General features: G+C 28.0%; 1 protein-coding gene across 2 annotated transcripts; it reads right to left on the bottom strand.

Annotated features, from left to right (window-relative positions):
* On the bottom strand, positions 1 to 25,275 carry LOC409715 (bumetanide-sensitive sodium-(potassium)-chloride cotransporter). Of its 2 annotated transcripts, none has more exons than XM_003251121.4 (19): positions 18,995 to 19,205; positions 12,310 to 12,445; positions 11,251 to 11,311; positions 8,237 to 8,492; positions 7,485 to 7,738; positions 7,170 to 7,284; positions 6,464 to 6,792; positions 5,887 to 6,118; positions 5,456 to 5,577; positions 5,098 to 5,297; positions 4,030 to 4,177; positions 3,631 to 3,872; positions 3,156 to 3,364; positions 2,738 to 2,849; positions 2,439 to 2,542; positions 1,842 to 1,956; positions 1,417 to 1,562; positions 1,176 to 1,287; positions 1 to 836 (listed from the first exon to the last, which is right to left on the bottom strand). In XM_003251121.4, the coding sequence occupies exons 2-19, from the start codon at positions 12,408 to 12,410 to the stop codon at positions 701 to 703; spliced, it is 2,994 nt and encodes a 997-aa protein (XP_003251169.1). In that variant the 5' UTR covers positions 12,411 to 12,445; positions 18,995 to 19,205; the 3' UTR covers positions 1 to 700. The 2 variants fall into 2 exon arrangements, with proteins under 2 accessions (XP_003251169.1, XP_016771426.1); XM_016915937.2 differs by lacking the exon at positions 18,995 to 19,205 and adding an exon at positions 24,970 to 25,275 and having other exon boundaries at positions 701 to 836.
* Positions 25,276 to 26,069: the final 794 nt, after the last annotated feature.

The raw sequence follows: 26,069 nt of genomic DNA on the forward strand, positions 1-26,069 counted from the left end.
TTTTTTTGTTAATGTCTCCTAGAATTCTATATGAATAAGTATCAAAGTTACAGGACTAAAAAGATAAGGTAGTCCCTTGTCTTTCATATCTACGCTAAAATAATCTCGTCAGTAAGTACCACCGGGTATGATATTGATGAATACTGTATAAAAACGAAAACAGATCATAGTATCTATATAATTTTTGGCATGAATATACAGAATACTGTCTGTCCGCATCAGATGTCTTTAGTGATTGTATAGACTTCCTCGATGCTATTCAAAGTAAATAAATTCATCTTGATGCTAAAATTATATTTATTGTTTAGATCAGCGTTTCCCAATCGATATATCACGACACATCAATATATCGTGAAGATAAAAATATTATATATATATATATATATATAAAAATATTTAATATTTATTGATATATAAATAATGTTAAAAAATGTGACATAAAAAAAAATCCTTGTAAAATATAAATGTCATTAAAATATATGTCAATATTATAAATATTTTTATATTATATTTTTAAAACATTTTTCAATAAATAATAAATTACAACATTAAATGTTATTATACATTATATTATTTTAAATAGATTAAAATTTTTATCTTAACAATTAATTATGATGTATCGCAAAAATTTTACTAGTTTCGAAATGTATCGCTAATCGAAAAAGATTGGAAAACACTGGTTCAAAATAATATCGGTGAACTACGAATAAAAAGTTAACACTGAAGTATGATTTCCGCGTATCAAAAGAGTCGGTGGCATATTCTTGGTTAAAGCTTCCAACCATGCCATGTACAATGGAGCGGAAACTGCACCCTTTCTTGGCATTGGTAGTGACCTATACAATTAAAAAAAGAAATTTCAAAAACTATTCATTTATTTATTAATTTTCAAATATATTATTTTAATATTGTTAAAAAAAATTAATATCTAGAATTCAACTCGTTTGAAAGTTACATAAAATATTTTTTTGATAAGAAAAAAACATTATTCATTAATAAACTTTATATTATTGGTAATAAATATATATATATTTTGAAAAATTGTATTTTCTAAAAGAAAAAAGATTAAGATTTAATTAAGATTTTAATTGTTTTATAAGATATTATTTTTATTGTTAAACTTTATTACGTTATAAGTAATTTTTATTGTTCATATAAGTATTGTGCATACATACATTACAACTAAGGTAGATTGACTCGAGTTTTCCAATAAAAGTTCTCGTAGTCTGAGCTGTCTGTGCGTTTTATCTTTCAAAGATTGAAGCTCAAGATTTGTTACGCAGCATTCTATAATGAAATATTGAAATAATCTTTTTTAATTAACGTATTTTATTAATTATCGATAAATGGATAAAATTATCGGTTAATCTAATCTCTTAATTTTTGTAGATAATATATCTAAATTCATTATTTTACCTGTATCAGACACATCATTTTTTCGGAAGTTAGATATGAGTTTATCGAAAAAATCTAATGTTTCTTGTTTTGGTTGAACACTTATATCGTCTACCATTTTTAAACTGGTATATCTTATCCTGAACTTTGCCATTATTTCGGCCATTCTGAAAATTATATTTATATACATTGATTGATTATTTTATTTTTTTATTATCGATTACTTTTAAATTATTCGAATTTTTATGCTAAAGATAATATTTAAAATCTACTTTAAATTTAATTTTGATTACAATAGATATTTGCAATTATAAATAAATTAAATTTAATATTTAAAAAAAAAAATTTGAATAAAGAAATATATTCGATAAAAAATATTGACTTAAATAAAAAGTCTAATTTGAAATATAGATTTGTAATTATAAGAATTTTCTTTTTTAACTTACTCTTTCTCCTGTGCTACAATGTCTTGCTTGTGATTGGCCAAAGCAAAAATTCTCATTTTACAATGCTCCCAATTTGAGCGTGTACTAATAATGTATGGAAGAAGAATCGTTAAACCTGTAGAATATAAATTTCTGCCACTTAAAAATGAGTACATCCTTATATAAAATGTAAGCAAATGATTCATTAAATGTTTTGTAAATTTCAACTAATATTTTCTATTATTTTGTTTGAATTTTTTGAAAATTATTAGAAATTTTCTTGCAATTTTTATGTTTCGTTTTTTCCTGTTAAAAAACGAGACGTAATATTAATAACGATAAAAGGCTATAAATATAATAAAAATTCTTAATATAATTATTGCAATATTAATATAAATTTTTCAATTCAATTGTTTAATTTGTTAAAAATATTTTCTATTTATAATTGTTATATATATTATATCATATGTGTTCTACATGAAGCAAGTTCAAAAATATTTATACAAAAGTACATTTAAAATAAATAAATATATTTAAAAATGTATATTGAAAATTTTTATTGATTAATAATCTAATTGCTTGAAAATACGTATTATGAAAAAACATTTTATGAATTACCTCCATCATCGTACAGCCACCATACATCAATTGTACCATTTTTGTGCTTTCTTTGAAAAATCGCTAAGCGTTCAGGTATAGATGGCATTACATGACGTTTTTCCCTGGAAAATTAAATTTAAAAATAATTTTTCGTCTAAAAGTAATTTAAAAATGAATTTTTCAAAAAAATTATTCAAATATTCATTCAATTAAAATGTAATATTCGATTTTAATTTTTCCAAAAACTTCTCGTTTTAAATCTTCGATAAAATTGATTCTTTAAAAATACATAACAATTATAATTAATTTTAACTTACATTAGTTTCTCTATAGCGTGTTTTCGTTTCTGTTTCAAATGTTCTCGAGCACTTCCATGAGTAGGCGAATCTCTAATAATTTGTGGACCATCGATAGGCACGAATTGACTTCCTAAAATGAAATTAAAATCGTTAAACATTAATTTTAACTTTTTAGAATATTTTTACAACAATTTTATGCGATTCATATAATAAGTATTTATATACAATAACAATAAACGATGCAAAAATGATTTATTTCTAAATTGTAATTCTAATTTATATTTCTTATTTTGTTCATTATACTAATTATTTGTAGTACAAATTTATCCTTATAAATTAATAAAATTACTATTTTAAGCTCTTCTTTTTCAAAAACTGCAAATATTAAATAAAATATTAAATAAAAAAATATTAAATAAAATATTATTATAAATACCCATTGTTGGCACGCTTTGCACTCTTGGAATTTGGCTGGACATTGACAAATTGCTGTCCACGTGCATCAAAGTGTTTCCTGTCAAATCGTAACTACTTTGTGCTAGGACACCGTGTTCATCATCGCCGTTCGCGGTCGCAACTTCACAGCAATCCAAACCCTCTGCAATTCGCAACATGGCTACCGCCAATTTTTGATCGAACGCGTTGCTAAAATAAACAATATAAACTTTCATTAAATAATATTTAACGAATCTCGATCATATCTCTAATCTGTATGAAAATTTAATTATCTCTGTTGTATAAATTTTCAATCAAATTAAATGATGCAGAGTGATACATAGAAATACGCAATTTTTCCATAAATAAATATCAATTTTTGAGTTCATTGTATCCTTTAGAATTAGATATTTGAAAGATGTGCTATTTCTCAATCACTCCGTTTTTTTAATTTCCGCCAAATTCGAGAAACTTACTGAAGCACGTTGAAATATTCCTGAAGATCTTTGTGATTGCACGTTGACCAGTGCGTTTTATAACCCATCAGAACAACGTTCGGCGCCAATTTCCCGACACCTGTTGCCTGCATCAAAGCCGATGCACCCCGTTCGAAGCTCAGATCCTCCACCACGTGATAGAAAGACTTTATGCGCTGTTGATGCAACCACGCGTAACCGTTTCTCAGCCTCATTGATCGCAAACGATATGATAAACGAGTCTGTTAAGAAAAATATTTATATAATAATAAATTGTTATCGAGTTCAAGGCCCAAAGGATTATAAAATGATTGACGAGAATTCGAAACGATTAATATTTCTAATATGAAAGTATACGAAGGTATAGAGAAACGAATTTGATTATTTTATATCGCATACCGGGCATATTTCACCGCAAATTAACAGCGAGTGATTTTTCGTGATGAGATTTGCCAGATGCAATAACGCTGGCCTGGCGCCAGGAGCTCCGCTCAATGCCAAAATTTGAGGAGCATAGTTTTTAACATGCTCGTCGATCGAATTCAATCTGTAAAATATAACTTCTTTGTAATCTTTGTAAACGTATGTTGTTTCGTGAATTAATTAAAGATAAAAGTTTAAATTAGATAAAATTAATATAAAAAAAAAAATGGCGGATTTAAAATTTTCAGATTAATAAAAATTTCTTGCAAGTAATTTAACTCTGATTATTATTATGAAGTTGTATAATTTCATGATTCAATTAACTTGTAAATATAACATTTTGTATGGAAATATTTTGTTAATATAATGTTTATAAAATTAGTATAAAAAAAATGGCGGATTTAAAATTTTGAGAATAATAAAAATTTCTTGCAATGATTTTAATTTGACTCTGATATTCTGATCGTTATGAAGTTGTATAATTTCATGATTAACTTGTAAATATAACATTCTGTATGGAAATATTTTGTTAATATAATGTTTATAAAATTAGTATAAAAAAAATGGCCGATTTAAAATTTTCAGATTAACAAAAATTTCTTGCAAGTAATTTGACTCTGATATTCTGATGAAGTTGTATAATTTCATGATTCAATTAACTTGTAAATATAATATTTTGTATGGAAATATTTTGTTAATATAATATAAAATTAGTATAAAAAAAAATGGCGGATTTAAAATTTTCAGATTAATAAAAATTTCTTGCAAGTAATTTGACTCTGATTATTGATCGTTATGAATTTGTATAATTTCATGATTCAATTAATTCATGTTCAATCTTTATAATAATCATCCTATGAATATATTATTTATTTAATTACTTAATGATTAACATTAAAAAAAATTAATTGATCAATCAAATTAAAATAGAAATTAATAATAAAATCAAATTAAAAAAAAAAATTATCCAGATTATCCAGAAATTGAAAAAGTGAGAAAGAAAATTGAATGATAATGAAAATTGAATTACAGTTACGCTCTTACCGATAAACAATAGAAAGTGCAGTTTTGTACGTTTGAGCTTGGGTGCTGCTACCCCAATTCACGTCTGGTTTCCGATACACGACTATCAGGTATAATGCGAAAATAATGACAAACGTGATGAGCGATGTCACCCAATCGATAAGAAACATTATGGCGACGCAGGTAATGAAACCTGACAGAGACAGCCAAGTGTTGTAAAACTGTAAACAAGAGATTTTTTTATTTCAATTATTCTAATAATTCTTTTTTATTATTTTATTACCAATTATTTAATATGTATGTAATTCTATACACAATTCTTGTAAATAACGATAAAAATTTGAACAAAAATCAAATTCTTTTCCATTTTATTACTTACTCTGAAGGTAGGACGCCATCCAAGTGGTCGAATAAGGGCTGCATGGAAAGTGCAGAAATTAATCAAAGCGTATGATGCCAGATAGAAGTTTGAGATTAAAGGTGCGACCACATTTAAGTTTGCTGAAAAAAGAGTATTTATTATTCGTAAATATCATTTGAATTAATTTAATTGATATAATATGTAAGAAAAAATTTCTGTATTTAACAATTTAATACAGAAAAACTCATTGATTGAAAATTACACTCTTTTGAGATACATTCTCTTTCCTATTGATTCTGATAAATGATTATGTTTCAAAAAATTTTTAAGAAAATTTCATACATATATAAAATAAATTTAATAAAAGAATTGTAAAAAAGAATTATTATCTTGTATTATTATAAATTCACTTTTATTCGAAAAAAAAGATCGTTCAATTTTATTTATACCTATCAAAAGGAACAACGTTGCAACAATGAACGTGAGTACGTATCCACGATAAGGTTCACCATGTTTTCCATAACCTTTGCTGAAATAGATCAAGCCGGGATAAATCCTGTCTTGTCCCAGCGCTTGTATCAATCGTGGTACCGATAGCAAATTTGTCAAGGCTGTGGAAAGTGTTGCAGCAAAGCAGCCGGCATAGATAAATGGACCCCACACTGACATAAGTTGCATCACCTACGTGATAGAAAAACGCAACGAGATCTAATCTAATTTAATCAAGAATATAAAAGCTGTATCGTATAAAAGCTATAACAATGAATAAACGAAAAATAAAATTTATATACTACATTCGATAAAAACAAAATATATAAAATTGTATCAATTATATTATATTACATATTTTCAAATATATTTATTTTCATTACAAAAAAAACAAATATATTGAATTAAAATAAATTTTAATTTTATTTATCGTTAATAGAAATATTGAAAATTAAAAGAGCAAATATCAACATTTGCCTTTCGTATCGATAAATATATATATATATTTATATTATTAATCGTATAACCATACCATACCGAGTAACTGTTGTGCAATCCAAAACTGCAGTTGACATTCGGTATGCAATCTATAATGGTACTATTCATAACAAAGCCACTGGCATCCCTGAGAGCGGCGCCACCCGCAAAGAAAACAAAAGTGACATAGCTCAGCATCGAAATTAGCAGCGCGAGAAGAGTTCCAATCGGGATGCTACTCGCTGGATCCTTCAAATCGCCAGAGATGTTGGCGCCAGCTTGAATCCCGGTCACGGATGGAAAGAAAATGGCGAACACGGAGAAGAACGTTTGGTTGCTGTTCTCAGAGAACCGATAATTCGGCCCTAAGTTCTTCATGAAAACTTCAGCTTTATGGATTTAAAAAAAAAAAGATATAATTCATTTAAAAATGGAGGGATAGAAAGGAATTATTATATTAAAGTATCGATATACAGATTTATATTAACGATATATAAATAATTTATTTTTAATCATATTTGAAGAAAGTTCAATTTATCGATTTATACTATGATTGATCTAAGAATTTGAAATAATTTCTATTTATTGATTAATTATCGAAACATCCTTTTCAATTATCAAATATCGTTCGATTAAAAAATCGATTAAGAATCTACTATCAATTTTTTCTTTCAAATAATACACAAATTACATATGAAATTCAGACATTATCATTCATATTTTATTAAAAATATTTTATTATATACCCTGTATAAATTTAACTTACAAGAGAATCCAATAAATCCTTGTGCTTTTTGTTCTGTATTGTGGGGTCCAATTATAGTGCCGATCAAAAAGTCGAAAATAGCCGCAACAATGATGGCTATAAGGAAATTTTGAGCCTGAAAGAAATGAGCTTAAATCAAAAAAAAAAAAAATAATAATAATAATAACTTATAATTTTCAAATTCTCCTATCATATATCAGAATTTTAATTTTCTAAAGAAAGACAGTATTCGAAATCGTAAAATTCTTGTCAATTAATCCGTATCAATTAATCGATTTTCTCATCATAAATGAAATATATACGTAAAATAAACACCTTCGACTCCCACTCCATGCCAATCGCACAGATCAATATCATGACGATCAACGCGATTATTCCGACGATTCGAACGTCGTTCACTCCATTGTCGATGATCTTTAGATTATTTTCCCGTAACAAGTCGTTCAGGGAGTCGCAGAAGCCAATGGTATTCATAGATGCCGAAACAGCGTTTGCAAATGCGAATACTATTCCGACCGAGGCCCCAAACTCCGCTCCAAGGGTGCGTGATATGATAAAATATATACCACCTATAGAAATCACAAATTTATACAATTCATACAATTGCGTTACAACAGCATTCAATTTTACTCGATCCAATAATTATTTATTCGGACATGTCATAATATAAAGAAATAAAATTTCGTTTCACAAAGGAAAGAAATCGAAATTATATATAAATCGAGTGTCAAAAATATCCATAAATTCTTCTCTAATTTTCGAAAAGCTCAAATATTTCTTCCTTTCCTCTGGAAATACACGATCTGTAAGATAGAAGCGAATAGGATTTGACATGGTTAAATTCAAGGACTCCGTAAGCTTTTTCCACGGAAAAGCAATTATCAACGTTCGATTCCGGTTGTACTTGGATGGCTATTGGACACGATGACAAAGCACACACGATGCCACTCCTTGATAAAAAAAAAAAAAAAAAAAAAAAAAAAAAAAAAAAAAAAAAAAAGAAAAAAAGAAAGAAAGAGAAGAAGGAAAGAGAAGAAGACAGAAAGGACGGGGGTCCCGTAACACACCTCCCTTTACTTCCCCATTAGTACTAATTGCGCTGAGGCTAAGCGTCGTGATGACGCAGACTGCCGCCGATATTCCGATAATAATGATGCTCTGTAGTATGCCCGCCTGTGCCACCACCCACGACAATCGTAGGAATAGCATTACACCCCATATATTGAGCAGGCACGGTATGAGAACACCTTGGATCCATCCTAGCTTTATCCCCGTGTGTCCTTGCTGCGACACTCCGACTTGGCCAGCCTCTATGTTCGGATCCTGAAATTGCAAAAGTTTATTTTTATCTTTCTCCTCCTCCCTTTTGGGTTTTTCTTTTGTATTTTATCTCTGTCGTTCATCCTTCATCCCTTTCTGAAAGATCATCAAGAAGAATTAATCTTTTCTTAATTTTATAATTATAATTTATATTTGTTTGTTGTGTAGGTATCTTGACTATCTTAGAATTAGAAATTGAATCCCTTTCTGAAAGATCATCAAAAAGAATTAATCTTTTCTTAATTTTATAATTATAATTTATATTTGTTTGTTGTATAGATATCTTGACTATCTTCTTATCTTAGAATTGAAAAATTGAATCCCTTTCTGAAAGATCAAGAAGAATTAATCTTTTCTTTTATATTTCTTTCTATTCTTTTTAATTTTATAATTTTATAATTATAATTTATATTTGTTGTGTAGGTATCTTGATCTAAGTTTTTCTTAATTGTAATAATTTTATAATTATAATTTATATTTGTTTGTAGGTATCTTGACTATCTTAGAATTAGAAATTGAATCCCTTTCTGAAAGATCATCAAGAAGAATTAATCTTTTCTTAATTTTATAATTATAATTTATATTTGTTTGTTGTATAGGTATCTTGACTATCTTCTTATCTTAGAATTAAAAATTGAATCCCTTTCTGAAAGATCATCAAGAAAAATTAATCTTTTCTTTTATATTTCTTTCTATTCTTTTTAATTTTACAATTTTATAATTATAATTTATATTTGTTGTATAGATATCTTGATTATCTTAGAATTAGAAATTAATAATTAGGTTATTTTTTTTTTTTTTATTAATGATAAGTGATTGCAATGTGAATTTCAAAATTCTCGATATCTTTTCTAATTTTCCTCGCAGCTGGTATTTACTGCTGTGTAAACTTAATATACTGTCATCCTGGGCAACTCTCGTTATGAGTTCGATCGTCCTTGTCGAGGGAGGAAACTCCTGCGGGTCTCATTTGACTCTACGAGCTTTACGACTTGATTAACTTATCACTTCTATATTTATTTCGTTTTGTCAAAAGCGGCGAATAAATTTTGAATATATTATTTTTTTTATATCTTATCTATGCTTCTTTTCTGTAATTCTTATCGATTTTCAATTAATTAAAATTCAGAGTGTTATATAACTTTGTAAATATAATTTAACAAATTTTCGTTCTATGTTAATCGCGTTCTCCTTCGAGTCTTCGATTCGAGAAATATAATATATATTTTGATATATCTCGACTGTCTTTTAAAATAAAATGTAAACACAAAATCGGAAAGACAGTCGATAAAATGAAATATGATTATACATATCATTTTCAAAATAAAAATATTATATATATAGAAAATAAAAAAATTAATTTACTAAATTAACCAATAATTTAACTTTTATAATTTCAAAATTAATACTTGATTCTAAACAAAGTGACATTCGATCGAAATCATGAAAATTTCTATCACCAACAACTGTTTATTAACTGATAAATTAAATGACTAATATAATGAAAGCTAAGAATAATGAAGCTAGAAATGAAGCTAGAAATAAAAAAATGTATAAACTAATTATCGATTACATATACAATACATAAGGAAACGAGGGATTCGAGATTTTGAAAGAAAGAAATTCAACATTCGTCGGGATCAAATTGATAATGAGTCATCGTTGAAAAATAATCGATTTCAAAGAAGAATTGCTCATATCTGACATTAACATTATTGCTATATTTCCATTTCTAATTCGTAACATCTATTGCACGATTCATTCGCACATTTCCTAATGGAATAAATGACCTATATTACTTCCGACAATATGAAAATACGATGCTGGCCGCACGATTTCGTTTTACTTCTGCATATTGCGTCGAACTGTTTTCTGTGATAATATTTGATGCGATCTAATAATGATGATGTGTGTGCGATTCTAATATAGTGGAGCTAGTTGAATTATGGGATATACACGTATTTTCTAATAATTCAAAGAAAAGAACGAATCTTAAAATAGAATAACACAAAGGAAACATATATAATAATAAAAAAAAAAATGTGACATAAGAATAATTAAATAAATAATGCAACGTGTGAAATGTGATTCGTAAATAGATAAATAAGTAATCTGAGAACGTTAAAATTTTTTATTTTCAAGCGACGAAGGAATAACATAGGTGCTAGCTTGATTAATGATGATTTTTAATGAAATTTAAAAAAAATCATTTCACATTTTTGTTTACTTTACTCTTGCTAGTTTTCTCTGGATGGTAAATCGTTATAAATATCTGTTGGGGAGAAACAAACTTTTTATTGTAATATCAGACGTTTAATTGCACAGCATGATTCTAACGAAAATGGACGACTTTCATTGTGAAATATCGTAACACTGTAACACGTATAAGGTTATGAAACGAAAGACTTTCATGACTTTTAAAATAGACAACACTTGTTGAAATAAAGGAACGAAATTTCAATAACTACTTGAAAGTGAAAATAAATAAATAAATAAAAAATTAAAACTAAAATTTTCTTAATTAAAATTTGTTCAAACAGAATCTCGTACGACGATCTTAATTGCAATCGTACTTATTCAATCGTATTTTAACGAGACACATTTTCGTCCATTTTTTCTAATCCATTTTTTTCCTTCGATCTATTCTAAATGAAAATTTATCAAAGGGGGGTTGAGCAATTACAGAGCACTTTCCAATGCATTCGATGATATTACAAACAAGAGTATTACGAAGAATGTTCACAGGGTGTGGCAATCTTACCTTTATAAGATTTCCTTCGTGCAGGGTGCTCAACGATGGCCTCTTAGCACGACGGCTCAATCTACGAGTAAAAATGTTTTTCTATAACTTTCTATAATGGTGGTTTTGGGATAATTAAATTTAGGATAAGGTCAAATGATACGAAAGATAATTAATCGTTAATCATTAATACAAGATTTAATTCTTCGTAATGTTTTTTATAGTGTTTATGATCGTGTAATGAAATTCTTTTTCTTTTTTTTTAGAAATTGCAACACGTATTCGTCACGTAGCTTTTATTATCCGTGGAAAAATAGTTAAAATATGCATATAATGTGTATGATTGATGGCTAATTTTTTATCGGTAAAAAGGTAAAATTGTTTCCTCGTTTGGAGGAAATGGATTTTTAAATACCGTTGCAAGTGAACTGGCTAATTAGATAGGAAATACGTTTCGCGCACCGATAATGAAAAATTAACCGTTTCGTATCTTATTGATATTGATGAAATAAAATATCGGATTTAACTTTTATTAATTTTTTTTTCCATGCAGAACAAAAATAATAATATTGAAATTTTAAAATACAAGAAGTTATACGAGATTATAATATATTTTTCGATAAATTGATAATAACAATTAAATTAATAAATCGTTCATCTTTTTTGCAATTACATTACGAATAATAAGTGGATTCGAGTTGAAATTAATTTCGACATTTTATCGTACATTTTTTCAGAAATTTGTGAAAATTTATTTTTGCGAATTGCGAGTTGTGACTCCACGCAAAAGAAATGCATTTGAATCTTATTTTTACTATTTTCAATCAATTTGTTAAAAGTCGTCGAGACGTTAAAATATTAAATTTCTTTACAATAAATTACAATTAACGAATAAAAATTGTAATTTTCATAAATTATATAATTTAACGAAAGATATTGCAACCTTTGAATCTGTGAAGATCAATCAACGAAATTAAATAAAAAATTAAATAACAAAATAAAGTTAAATATATACAAAAATTTACATATCGAAGGAAGTTTAATAAATCAATGAAAGAAAATATTGCTTAGTGCACGAACCTGTAATGATCCAATCGTGGGACCACGTCCCATAATCCACTGACGTTCAAGGTCATTGGTGATCTTTTATTTTGACCTCCACCAATCACCTCATCATCCATAGCTTTAAGTACAAGTCAATTGCGTCTCCTTGAATCTGTAAAAAAAAAAAAAAAAAAAATACAAAAATACATTTTTACTTCCAATCTTATAAATCTTATAAATGTATTATCTTATAAATCTTATAAATTCCAATCTTAATCTCCAATCAATAATAAATGATAAATTATCCAAATATACACGTAATAAAATCGTATATTCTTTCATAAATAAGTGATTCTTTTCCTTAAAGCTAGATCTTCTTTTTCATTTATATATTTATCAGAATTTTTCTCAAAGAAATAATATCATAAGTGCTAAATATTATCCAGAAAATGTTTCATTCGAAACATTCATGGTATTATAGTTAATTTACACCTATCTAGTGAGTCAATGTCGCACAATGAAAGCCTCTTTTCATTTTTCGCGAGTATCTTGCAACATAGATCCTTCAAAAATTCCATTGAATTTTCCGTAACAAAAGGGATGAAGAACAAAATGAAAGGAGGAAATAAAGATTTCTTTGAAAGGAAAACATAATCGACCTTATTCATAAACATAACCGTTATTCACGAATTCTACCTCTTTAAAATTTTTATTGCTTTCCTTTTTACAATAAATGTGTCTTTGTATCGATGCTTTTGGGGACATGGAATTACACGAAAAATCGTGTTAACCAATTTGAAAGAAGCTTAACTCTTTTTCGACCTTTTTGAAATTTGACAATACAATATTTGTTTGGGGCTTGTCCATAGTCCATAATATGATAGCTATATCCATAATTTTGCAAAATATTGATGTGATTCTTGAAAAGGAGAAGTCTAAAATTTATGACACTTTGAAAAATATAAATATACAATATTGTTGCAGAAATATATTATTTCTTTAAAGATATTTGTTTCCTGTTTTCCATAAATCGTGCTTGACACAATTTTTCACGAAAATCAATTATTAAAATTCTACAAAATCAAAATTCATTCTCCCATTCATTAACCAAATCGATAAAAATGTCGAAGAAGGGTGATATAAAATGATTCGTTATACGTTTGTGTCGCGTGGCTTCGCAGAAACATTTCAATTTCCCGTGAAGATTGATAAATTTGTCATCGCGAACATTTCTCGTGACAATTTGCCAAATATTTCAGACCTCGCAGCTAATCATACTTTCGTCGCTGTAACGACACATTCGATTACAATTTTCCGGCGTGCTTCCTGGTAAAACGGCAGATCTTTTATTAGATCCGCGACGACTGTCCATCTTTGTTAACACTGTTGTTGAATTAACTTTAACTCGAATCCTTTTATTACACATTTCATATCGCATATTTTCTCTCCTTTTTTTTTTATTATTTAACTTCATCTTTTCGCCATTTTTACTCGTATACTCATTATTATTCAAATCTCTTCCTCCTCGAAATAATGAAAGGGATAAAAAAAAAAAAAAAAAAATACTGGGAACATACCCGCTGTTTGTTGTTTATCGCCTCATCTTTATAACCTTCGCGTATTTTTGAAGATCGCTAAGCCGAAGGGGAAAAGACGGGATGCGTGCGTGCTGGCGTGAGGTCGACGGAAAAATAGATTTTCGAAGAAAGCAGCCGGGTCGAAGCTGCTTTCGAAAGTCTCTCGAAACGTGCTCGCGAAATTTCTTTTTTCTTTTTCTTTTTTTTCGATTGCAGTATTTCGGGACAATTGTGGAAACGTGAATTCTTAAAAATCTCTTCTTCTTCTGGGCTAATAAAGCGGGATAATAAAGCAAGTTTAATATTAATATACGCTTAAGATAGATTCGTAGAACACTAGAGGCCGATTCTAAAGGGCAAAGCAAACACAAAAGTGTATGTATACGAAAATATCGGTTAAGATTTATCTGTAAGATGGAGAGTGAGACAGATTTATCTCTGGTTGAACGCTTTATATCATTCTATTTTCAATCGCTGATTAACTTGACGAATAACTTTCGTGTATCAATATTTGTATTCGTCTTCCAGCTCTCGAGGATCGATTCTACAAAGATGCTCCCTCGTGACTCCTGTTCCAAATATCCATATATATATATTTTTATAAAACACTGTAGAAACAGAGAAATATCCTGCAAAATTATTTGATCCGTAACGTTTCACGATTGGTTAAACTTCATTCATCTCGACTCTTAAAGAAAATATTGACACCGTGTTTTAAGGGAATCTGTCGCGAAAATATTGGCGGTATACGCAACTGTATGTGTTTCCAAGGGTTTTGTTTTCCTGGAAGATGATCGAATCTTCGGATGCTTGGGGGATATAAAAGAGGGTAGTGCAAGGGAGAGATAGCGCGAGGAAATGGTTTGCAGAGTTTATGGCAACGAGGGAGAGGGAAATTTTATAGGATATTGTATTTGAAATTGTATTTCTTTTTTTTTTTATACACTCCAATTGCATAATTTGTTGAAATTTTCGTTATGAAAGTCGTGTGTACGATATTTAAATATTAGATGATTATTTTATTAAAAATATGTATACTTGTTTTATATTAAAAAAAAAAAACTACATTGAAATGCAAGCATGAATTAAGGAATATTATAATTTTCAAGTTTAAACATGCATTTTTCATTTTTATTTATATAATAATATACTGAAAATGTTTCAGCAATAATGACTTGTAATTATCATAGTTAATTTAAAACTAAAAGTGTTATCATTCATAACAGAATTGTTAATTAAATTCAAGTTACGTATTTTTAGATATCATATTTTAAAAAAAAAAAAGAAACGTGAATTTAAAAATTCTTGCATTCGAAAAAATTTACGAATTTTCAAATTGTAAAATCGGAAATAAATTTTATAGTTATAATAAATTTCGATTTTATTTATAATATAATTATAATATTATTTATTTATAATATATTTTAATTATAATAAATTTACTCCATTTCTCTCCATTTTTTTTCATCCAATATTTAAATTTCTTACATAAAAAAAAAAAAAAAATGATCGACAACATTTTTAAGTTTCTACGTTTGTTTGAGCTGAATGTCAACCCATATAATAATATTCAAACGCCATGCCATCTATGTAAAATTTTCACTGACTGCTCTTTTAATATTCTAGTATCCTTCGATTGTTTACAACGCCATTACGTTTGCTATTAATTCCTGCCAGTTAAAATATTTAATCTTTAACTGCAACGTTTCGTACAATTTTGATACGTTGATACGTTCGGTTCCTTTTACATCCATCTCCATGACCGTGTAATGCGTTTCGTTGCAATGCCAAGGAAAATAAATATTCGAGACACATTTTTGATGTCAACTTTTAGCCTAGCTATTTGAAATTTTAACAAATTGTCCTTGCCCATAACCACGAAATATGAATACGCACGGATTAGAATAAAATTAAAATTATTTGATTTGTTCGCTCTGTTTATCTCTTAAATTGTCACATTCTACGTTAAAAGATTGTGTAAATATTTTATTTCGCGAAATATCGAAATATAAGAAATCTCTTTTCCTTCTAATTCTTTTCTTTCTTTTTTTTCTTTTTTGTTATTATACAGATTTATAGATTTTATGATAAAGCTTTGATTTGAGACTTAATGTTATCTCATTGGCTTTGTTTACAATAATAATAGGAACGATAATGTATTATATGATAAATCTGCAAGTTTTAAAAATCATATAATACTATAATACACATAATAAGATATAATAAGATATATAATAAGATATAAAACATACAATAAGAGTATATACGTTAAATAAATTCTGTTCGATAAATTCATAAATAATTCATCGTTCTTAAGCAAGATTTGCAATTACACCAAATTATATGTATTTTTTCCTCGTGATTTTTCATCGATTTTGCGTTATAACGTACACAGTTTTAACTTTGATTTGTCAATTTATGAAAAGCATCGTTTATTATTTATTAATTGTTTTTAGACTTTAATTGTTATTAATTCGTAGTAAATTTCTTTATTATTTTTACTACAATTTTGCAATTAATTATGTAATCATTATTAGTTTTTAAAGCTTCAAAATTCAATATTAATATAAGCCGATCCATCCCTAATCAAAATTTCCTTTCGTCAATCGCATAATTATTAATCAGTTTTAATTAAATGGATTTTGACTCTAGGTTATAATGCAAATATATATGATAAATTATAAAATTATTACATCTATTAACTCTCGTATGACAAGTTAAATCGTTCTTTTTTAAGGATGAATCGATATTCGATGCAAAGTTCGATAAATTCTCTCTCTTTTTCTCTCTTTCGATTTTAATAAAATTTATATTTTTAGCTATAGTTAAATAATAGTGAATACGAATAACAGATATCAGTTTTCGAACAACAAGCTGAATAAAAACAAGAAGAAATATTGATCAAGAAGGTGATTCTTGATAGATAAAATTGATAAAGATTATAATGAGATAATATACGATATACATAATCAATATAATACAAAATAAAAATATAAATTTCAATCAATTCGAATAAATCTTAACATTTTAAGTACAAAATTTTTCATATCTAAATGAAAAGAAAAAAGATTATTATTAGATTAGTATATATAAAATTTTGAAGAAAAATATCACCAATAATATTTTATTAAACGTCAATATCATAGAAAATCGAATTTTTTGAATGAATTTTGCAGGATTAAAATCTTCGAATTTCGAAATTCAGAATCGTAGGGTTTTCATTCGATGGCATAATTCTGCATTTAGCAACAGATGGATGACGATTTATGTTAAAAAATTGTTGATTACGTTCCTCATACGAATATACACGGCCTTGTATACATTTTATACTGACACGTTTGAGAGCTTATAGTGGGATCAATCAGAGATCGAGTCCTGGTTAAGAGTGCACGTCTGCAGTCCAACTTCAAAGTTGTGTTTTCACGTACGAAAACGTCATACGATAAGAAATTAATGTTACGATGTTCATTTTATTTTTCTTTGGAAAATATTCTATTTCCATTTCATTCCCGTAATATTTCTTTTATTATTATCACATTTATGTATACTATCGTTTAAAAATACTTTGCTTAGTTCTAAATAAATATTTAGAAAATTTTGAAGAAGCGATCGATGAATTTTTATTTCTATATTTCTTTCTTCATTTCTATATTCTGTATTCCTTTAATGTGAAATATTTTATCTCTGATATAAATGAGATACAAATTATACTTATATTTTCATGGTTTCATATAGCAAAGGATTAAATATTAAATTATAGAACGAAATGAAGAAAATTAAAATTTTTCGTAATTATTTTTTAATGATAAAAGAAAATTGTGCTCTTTTGGAATAAACGTTTAAAAATTTGATCCATATTATTATTACCAATCTCTTTTTCTCTCTTCTTAACTTTAATGGTCAATGCAAATTTGAAGATTTGAATTGATTGAAAAAATAAAAAATGAAGAGAGAAAAAAGAAACTTGGAATCGTAGAATATGCAAGGAATAAATTCACCTTGTAACAGAATACAGTTATTGACCACAACCAAATAGAATGAAGTTCAAATTAGCAACGCAAATTTGTTTTGTTTTATGTTAAGAATATATAAAATCATGGACCTTCGTTGTGAAAGTAATCTAAAATCAAATTTTGCGCAATAATGTAACGTGATACTTCGAAACAAGATGAATAATTAAAGTTATTAAAATAAAATTATATATTCAAATAAATGTTTACAATTGCAACAGAAATAAAAAAAGATTATAAGATTAAATAGAATAATTTGTAATATAAATAACATCTCAATTGTCAATCAAATCTTAGAGTAAACGCAGAGACAAATTTTTAAAATTCCAAGTTTGCAATTTCCAATAATTTTATTCTCAAAAATCATTCATGGATTCATCAATGGTGCAAAATCACGATACATGAAATCCCTTTAAGATTTCTTCACGTAATCGATAATTGAAAAAGTTAAATGTAGAAAAAAAAGAGATGAGAAAAATTGGATATATAAATAAAATATTTTCAAAATCATTTACATTTTACTGTTAAATTATCACGTATCTATTAATACATTGTACAGAAAGATTTTTATTTTATTTAATAATTTTTATTTCTAATTCGATCATCAAATTTGACAAATCAATGTTTACCAACACATCACTCGAATTATTTATTTTTAGAAAATACGACAACTATTTTTAATATATTACATGATATATTTTTACATTTATATATCTTTCTTTAAATTCCTATATACACAGAAAATGTCTTATATTTAACCGCTTCGATTTACTGTAATTTCTAAGTTTGTAACTTCGAAAGTAAATTTACACTCTCAAACCGAACATATGATAAACAGTGACGTCTGACGTTCCATTAGAAATTATTTATCTTATCGGAATCAGAAACCGGTTGAAAATTATTGTAACTTCTTCACCGATAAAAAGTAAAAGAAAAGGAAAAGGAACAAAAGCGAAAGAAATGCGAACGAATACTTTTCCAAAAAAAAATCCAATCACAATTAACATCCAAAAATATATATAAAAAAGAATCAATAATAGAATAGAAGAATAAAATGAAACAATTAAATAAAAAAAAATATATATATATTTGAAAAGCACGAAGAAATTGGTTGAAGACGGGATTGACACTCACGGGATGCCGCCGATCGAGAACGGGATGGCCTGGGAACGCGATCCACCCGATTCACGGATCGCACGCGATCCACGAGGAACGATCAGCGTGGATCCAGCGCGTAGAGCCACTGAACACACCGTGTAACATTCGTATCCCTCGAGCCGGACCGACATTAAACAAGGAAGCATGCGTCGTGCTTCCCTTTCCATAAAACTGTTTCAAACACACGCGTGCATACCCACTTAAATACATACGCGCGCGCGCGCACCCGCCACCACTGTGACCCGCAACACGTCATCTGGTTTGTTCGGCTTCCACTTCGAGTTCTCCACGCGTATTCTCGAGGAATAACGCGTTACGGTGGAGGAGAGATGGTTCGTCGTGGTTTATCGGCGTGAGTCAAAGACCTGGAGAAAGAAGGATCGATCTCTCATCATCACTTTTTCGCGATATCGTTTCACTTCTTATCTCTCTCTCGAAGTTTTGTCTCGTTGCATGCATTTGAAGAAGAGAATGAATATCTTGTCTCTCGTATTTTTCTCCTCACATCGGCGAATCGTTCGAGGTTGAAGGATAAATGACCTTGGTAATTGGAACCTTGAAACGTTGCGATATGCAATAACTTGACCTAAACCTACTTAACACAAGTGGAAAGTATCCGGATAGCGTGTCGCGAAGGAAATTATAGGATTAACCTGAAAATTTTGAATTTAGTATTTTTCGTAATGGAATAGAAAGAGAGAGAGAGAATTTTAACAACGATGAATAGAAAAGCGAATATATATATTTTTTTTCTTTGGAAATTTCATCGTATCCTTCTCGTGAAGTGTGCGTAATATGTAAATAATGTGGTTTAACGACGAAATAAAGCTCGTCGAAAGGAAAGATATTAAAATCAGCAAGGATAATTATCTCGATCGATTTGCCAACCGGCGTATCGATGCGAAGGGAATGGGAAAAAGGATTTTCGAGGGGATGGAAGAACGAGGATTGGTCCGTGTGTTGGATCAAGGACAAGCGGAAGGGATGAAAGTGGACGGTCAGGATTTGATTTAGCAGGGAAGAGGGTTCAGCTGGGGTTGTTTGGGAATTTCGGAATGATTGACGTTCTCTGGAGGGGGGTGGAAATTGAAGTATCTTCGTCGACCAAACACTGCCCTCTGCGCTTTTCTCCTTTTTCTCTTCTTCTCGATAGGATTGGGAGAAATTTTGTTGGGAATAATTTTTCGAAGCGCGTGAAATTTTTATTCTAAATTAAAATCAATACTTGTTTGTAATCAAGCTTTTATAAATATCGTGTTAAATATGCATTGATCGTTATAGTGATTTAATGGGAATTTTAAATGGAAATTTTGAAAAGTTGTCAAAGAAAAAAATATTGTGATTCTGTTCATGTTAAAAGTATGAAAATTGTTAGAAAGGTATTGATCGGATCTCGAAGGTCGATGGACTGTTTAAGTTTGCTCGAAAATATTCCGGTGACGGATAGGAAGCGGGCGGGTCGACGCGAAGAAAGAGGCACTTTCTGAGAATGATAGGATGGTCCAGATTTGAGAAAGTACTTGTTTCGTTAATTTTTTCCAAATTTATCGAATATGAATCGTCTTGACCTCGTTAAAATTGTATTACTAAAATTTTTTTCGAACGAAAGTCTATATTCTCATTTGTAATTTTTATTATTGTAACAGAAAATAAAATTAATCTTTGTTTCTGATTATCATCATCTTTTATTTATGAAAAATTCTGAAAATATCATTGTGAACATATTTGTATTTTGATATTTTCAATCTGATGAGTAATTCCATTTATAATTTCAAAATGAAAGAAGTTTTACGGACACAATTTTAATAATTTCGATAATTTCAATCGAAGGGAAAAATTAATTTTGAAAGTTTAATTATTGTAATTATTTTCACTCTTGTCATATAAAGTCAAGTGATGTTTCGTAAAATTACTAAAAATGTAATCTTAATTGATATTTTTTTTCGGATTATAAAATTTAAAAAATATCATTTCTATCATTACAGTTATATCACTTGCCACGATTTGGATAAATAATCAATAAATTGTAAAATGCAATCAATAATTTTAGCTTCAATTATATTAAAGTTGAATAGATATGGGATATTATAACTAATAATTATTTATAAAAATGAATTTATTTGGATTCAAAAAATTTTAGTTATAATTAATTCTTTTGGAGTTTTAATCTTAATTGATATTTTTTTTCGGATTATAAAATTTAAAAAATTTCATTTCTCTCATTACAGTTATATCACTTGCCACCATTTGGATAAATAATCAATAAATTGTAAAATGCAATCAATAATTTTAGCTTCAATTATATTAAAGTTGAATAGATATGGGATATTATAACTAATAATTATTTATAAAAATGAATTTATTTGGATTCAAAAAATTTTAGTTATAATTAATTCTTTTGGAGTTTTAATCTTAATTGATATTTTTTTTCGGATTATAAAATTTAAAAAATATCATTTCTATCATTAGAATTATATCACTTGCCACCATTTAAGTTTAGATAAATAATCAATAAATTGTAAAATCCAATTAATAATTTTAGCTTCAATTAAATTAAAGTTGGGTGGATATGGGATATTATGATTAATAATTTATAAAAATGAATTTATTTTGATTCAAAAAATTTTAGTTATAATTAATTCTTTTGGAGTTTTAATTTTAAGATATAAAATTAATTATTACAATTTCTTCAATTGTACATATTAATAATTTTCATTAATCAATAATCCAATATTTATTAATATCTCGTTGTCCATCTTGCATTTGTATCATAATTCTTTCTTTCGATGAAAATAAATTTCACAGAAAAAATCCGAACAAATTACCAATATCTATCCAAAGTACTTGTTGCAAATTTTTTCATTCTGTTATTAGCACAAAATATACGATATCTAGATCACGATTTATCACGAAGAGAATATATCCTCGTATAAATTTTTAATTAAATTCTTAAGAAAAGAAAAAAAAAAAAAGAAATTCAAACAGTTTCCCGAATAATATCTTGTTTACCCATTTAGACAATTTGTCGAATTGGGATCGATAAATTTTTCGATACTTCATCCGAAGGATGAAGCATTGTAAACGCAAATTGTGACGACACGTCTTGGCAGGGAACACGCCCACGCTTTTAAGACGACCTTGGACAGAGATACGTTATCGATCACAGTGGAATGCGAATTATTTTTCACGATAAAAGATCGATCCTATTGATCATCTTTCCACGAGCTTTGTCACGTTTTCGTTACAGTTTCGTTACAGTTTACATTTTTAGAAATTGTTCCGTCTACTTGACCGGAAACTCTTGTTTGGATCTTGCATCCGGTTTCGCGGAATCCAGTCTCCCGAATTAAGAGCGTTAAACTTCCACTGATTTATCACTTTGTATCTCGCGGCATCTGCACGCAATATACAAAGATGCGCACTCGATAAAAATTCAGTTTGCAGTTCCCGATTTTAATATTTTTTTCATTCCATAATCCATCCATCGCGTTACGTTGTTTTATGACAATGGAATATCGATCGTTATCTACCGATAACGAGAGCAATCGAGATGATCGTGAGGTAATCAGATAATTCATTCTCTATCCTGATAATAATATACAATTAAACTCTTATTTTGATATACATATGAATTTAAATATCGAAAAGGAAAATTTAGAATTATCCGTGCAATCAAAATATTTCTTATTTAAATCGAAATTAACAAATCGAAGAAATTCTTTAAATTATAGGCTAATATAAAATTATAGAAAGAAAGAATTTAAATTAGAACTCTTTTAAATTACTGCACGAAACACTTTAACGATCTCACGAACTCACCCTCTGCAATTTTCTATGCGAGTGTTTATCTTTGTTACTCGTGTTATCGTTCCTCGTTATCCTTCTCGTCACAACAATTCACGTGACAATATACATTCACTCATCAGAGTCATACAAAATGAATTTTATTGCTTAATAGCAAATCAATATATATATATAAAATCATTTATATTTGATAATGAGAATTGACTTTCATTCAATGAATTTAACAACATTGTTTTTATATCATTTTTATATTATTATTATATTATTATTATTATTAAAATAATTTTTATTTTATATTATATCGGATAAATTATTGCTAAGTAGATATAGAATTAAACATTTTTTTTTTTCACGAGAATTAATTTCCACGAGACAAGGTAATATCTTTTTTTATAACCGTTCTATTATTTGGTGCAGATATAATCTTTAATGTAGAAGGTATGTTTGTGCATATTATTATAAGATAAGAATCGAGGATTCTTCACATTGAAATCAATATTAATTCGATGCCTGATGTCAAAACAACAGAAATATGTCCCATTCAAACAAGCTATTTTTAAATTATATCCAATTATAAGACATATTGTATTTTGTTTCGTTTTCTATTTATGAGAACTATAAAATAATTATTGCTTGAAAAAAAAATGAATAATTGTAAAATAAAAGTTGTAACAAACGATTCATTTCTTATACAGTATACAGTATATATATGTATATATATGCATCTGTCGTAACAATTATCTTATATATTAGTCATATATTAATCATGTATTAGTAAATTATTTAAAACTTCTATCGTAAATAAAATAATTATATTTAATTTCATTGAACAACTTAATAATCGTATCATTACAGATTATTACCAATAATAATGTAATAATTCTATCATTATTATTCAATTTTACTCGGATATATATGCAAAGAAAAATCTGTTCCTCCATCTTTATCTTTCATCCCTTTCGAACAATTTAATTCCATTTATTAATAATTCCATATATTTTAAAATACGGCTAAAGTGATTTTTCACAGCAACGAATAATATTCATCTATTCGCTTTGCATACGATAATCGAACACGTTTCTAAGCGTGGCTCGCGCTAGAAGAAAGGAAATAACCGAATATTTCCGGTCAGAACCGATTTCTGCGCCGAGATTCAACATGCTGATAATTCGTTTTTTCCTCTTCTTCTTTTTCTTTTGATTAGCGAGTGATTCTCAAGTCGTGACTTCATCACTTAAATCGTTAATAAAGATGTTTATGATGTCTGCAATTCTTAACTTCCTTAAAGATATTACTAGGAATGAGGAAATGGCCAGATATAGCCGAATATGTTGTTTGGAATTATTAGATATCGAGTGTCGTTGTTTCACACGACGAATAACAGATAGATAGGGTTGAAGTGTGACGCAACAATACTTGGAACTAATTTTTTTTATTTAATCTCCTTTTATTAAATTTTTTTCTTCTGTTCTCAGAATTAATTATTCGATTCTTTGAAAAAATATATAAAAATATCATTTTCAGATTTTTCATCGTAGAAGACGGGGCAAGACAATTGTTTCGTTTCAAAATGATGGAATAACGTTATCACGATTGAATTGAAGCAATGATAAAATAAACAAACTGTGAAAATTTAAATAAAAATTCCTGTCATTTCAAAATGATATAAGAATAATGTTATCACGATTAATTGAAACAATGATAAAATAGATAAACGGTGAAAATTTAAATCAAATTTCAAAATGATGGAATAATGTTATCACGATTGAATTGAAACAACGATAAAATAGATAAAATTTAAATAAAAATTTCTATTCTTTCTATTATTAATCGTATCATTATTTTATTATTCGATCGACCAATTCAATAAGTATTTGTAAATAATTGCCAATGTTTATACGAGATAACGATAGAAATCAATGAATCTTTATTTTGTAAATCTATTTACAAATCTATTTTCCCTCCAAGTATGCTCGAACTGTATGATAAATAAACAAGGTGATGAATAAAAGAAAAATATTACACTGTCCAGATATTTTTTTACACGACTCGATTAATAATTATATAGGATTCTTATAAAATTTACTATCCAAAAATACTACAAGCGGTGTAAAATTGACTGTATAAATCAATCTATTAATATTTACCACCACATTTCGCTTCTTCGAAAATTTACAAAATCCGTTTCAACATCCATTTTTTTTCCACCTGTTCACACGAGTCGACATATATCCACAAGGCGATAATCACTAATAATCACAATCTGATTTGAAATATGAGGCGCAAATCCATATAAATCAAATCGGCAAAAATCAATGAATTATCGTTAATGGAGGCACAACTCATTTCGTGGCTCATTCGAATTCGTTTCAATTCGTCGCGACGCGCGTCACCAATTAAAAAGGCAATTGGCCGGGTCCCTCGATCGATCGGCCGCACGCGAATATACACGGGAATCAGAGATGTCGCAAGTAAGCACTGTCGATCGTTTTACCGGTTAAAACTGATACGTACCAGTCCATTATCATTTCAAATAAAGCCGTAAAAGTCGAAATCGTATCGTCCTCGATTTTAACGCGGCGAGATAAATTTTTATCGCAAAGTTATTACACGCGGTCAACTATCCTTTGTTTTTCAACTGCTTATATTTTTCACACGCACGATACGTATCTCACGCTCCGTATCGCGTCTCCAATCGGTTGCTAACTCGCTCATTAAACTTATATACTTATATAGTTGCAATTACGTGTAATTAATCCTCGCGACAACAGTGATTCAGAGTTAATTATTCAATATCATCGTCGGGCTTGGAACGGACGATCGAGAGACGATTATTAGCGCAAAAGGTTTTATCGGTTTATGTTATTTCGATGGATATATATATAATCTTACTTCGTTAGTTTTACTATATTGGAAGAAAAAAATTGGAAGAAACATTTTTCTATGAGATATTTCTACGAATGGAAAATTCTTTTCGAGAGATATATTTAGTGTTGGATTAGATATTCGAAAAATACAATAACAACGTGAAGAATGTGAACGAATAGATGGAATATAAATGATAAGATGGATAATTATTATACGATAGTTTGTTCCATGGAGTGGAAAAATGTTTAATTATTGCATAGTTTATTTAAGAATATGAATATGAATAACTAGGTTACAGTTTTATACGATTATACGTGTTAATAATTAATGGTTTATAATATAAAAAAAATAATGGGGTCGGTTGGTTAGTATATGTCTT

Source organism: Apis mellifera, linkage group LG13, assembly GCF_003254395.2.
Source record: "Apis mellifera strain DH4 linkage group LG13, Amel_HAv3.1, whole genome shotgun sequence".
NCBI classification, from domain to species: domain Eukaryota; kingdom Metazoa; phylum Arthropoda; class Insecta; order Hymenoptera; family Apidae; genus Apis; species Apis mellifera.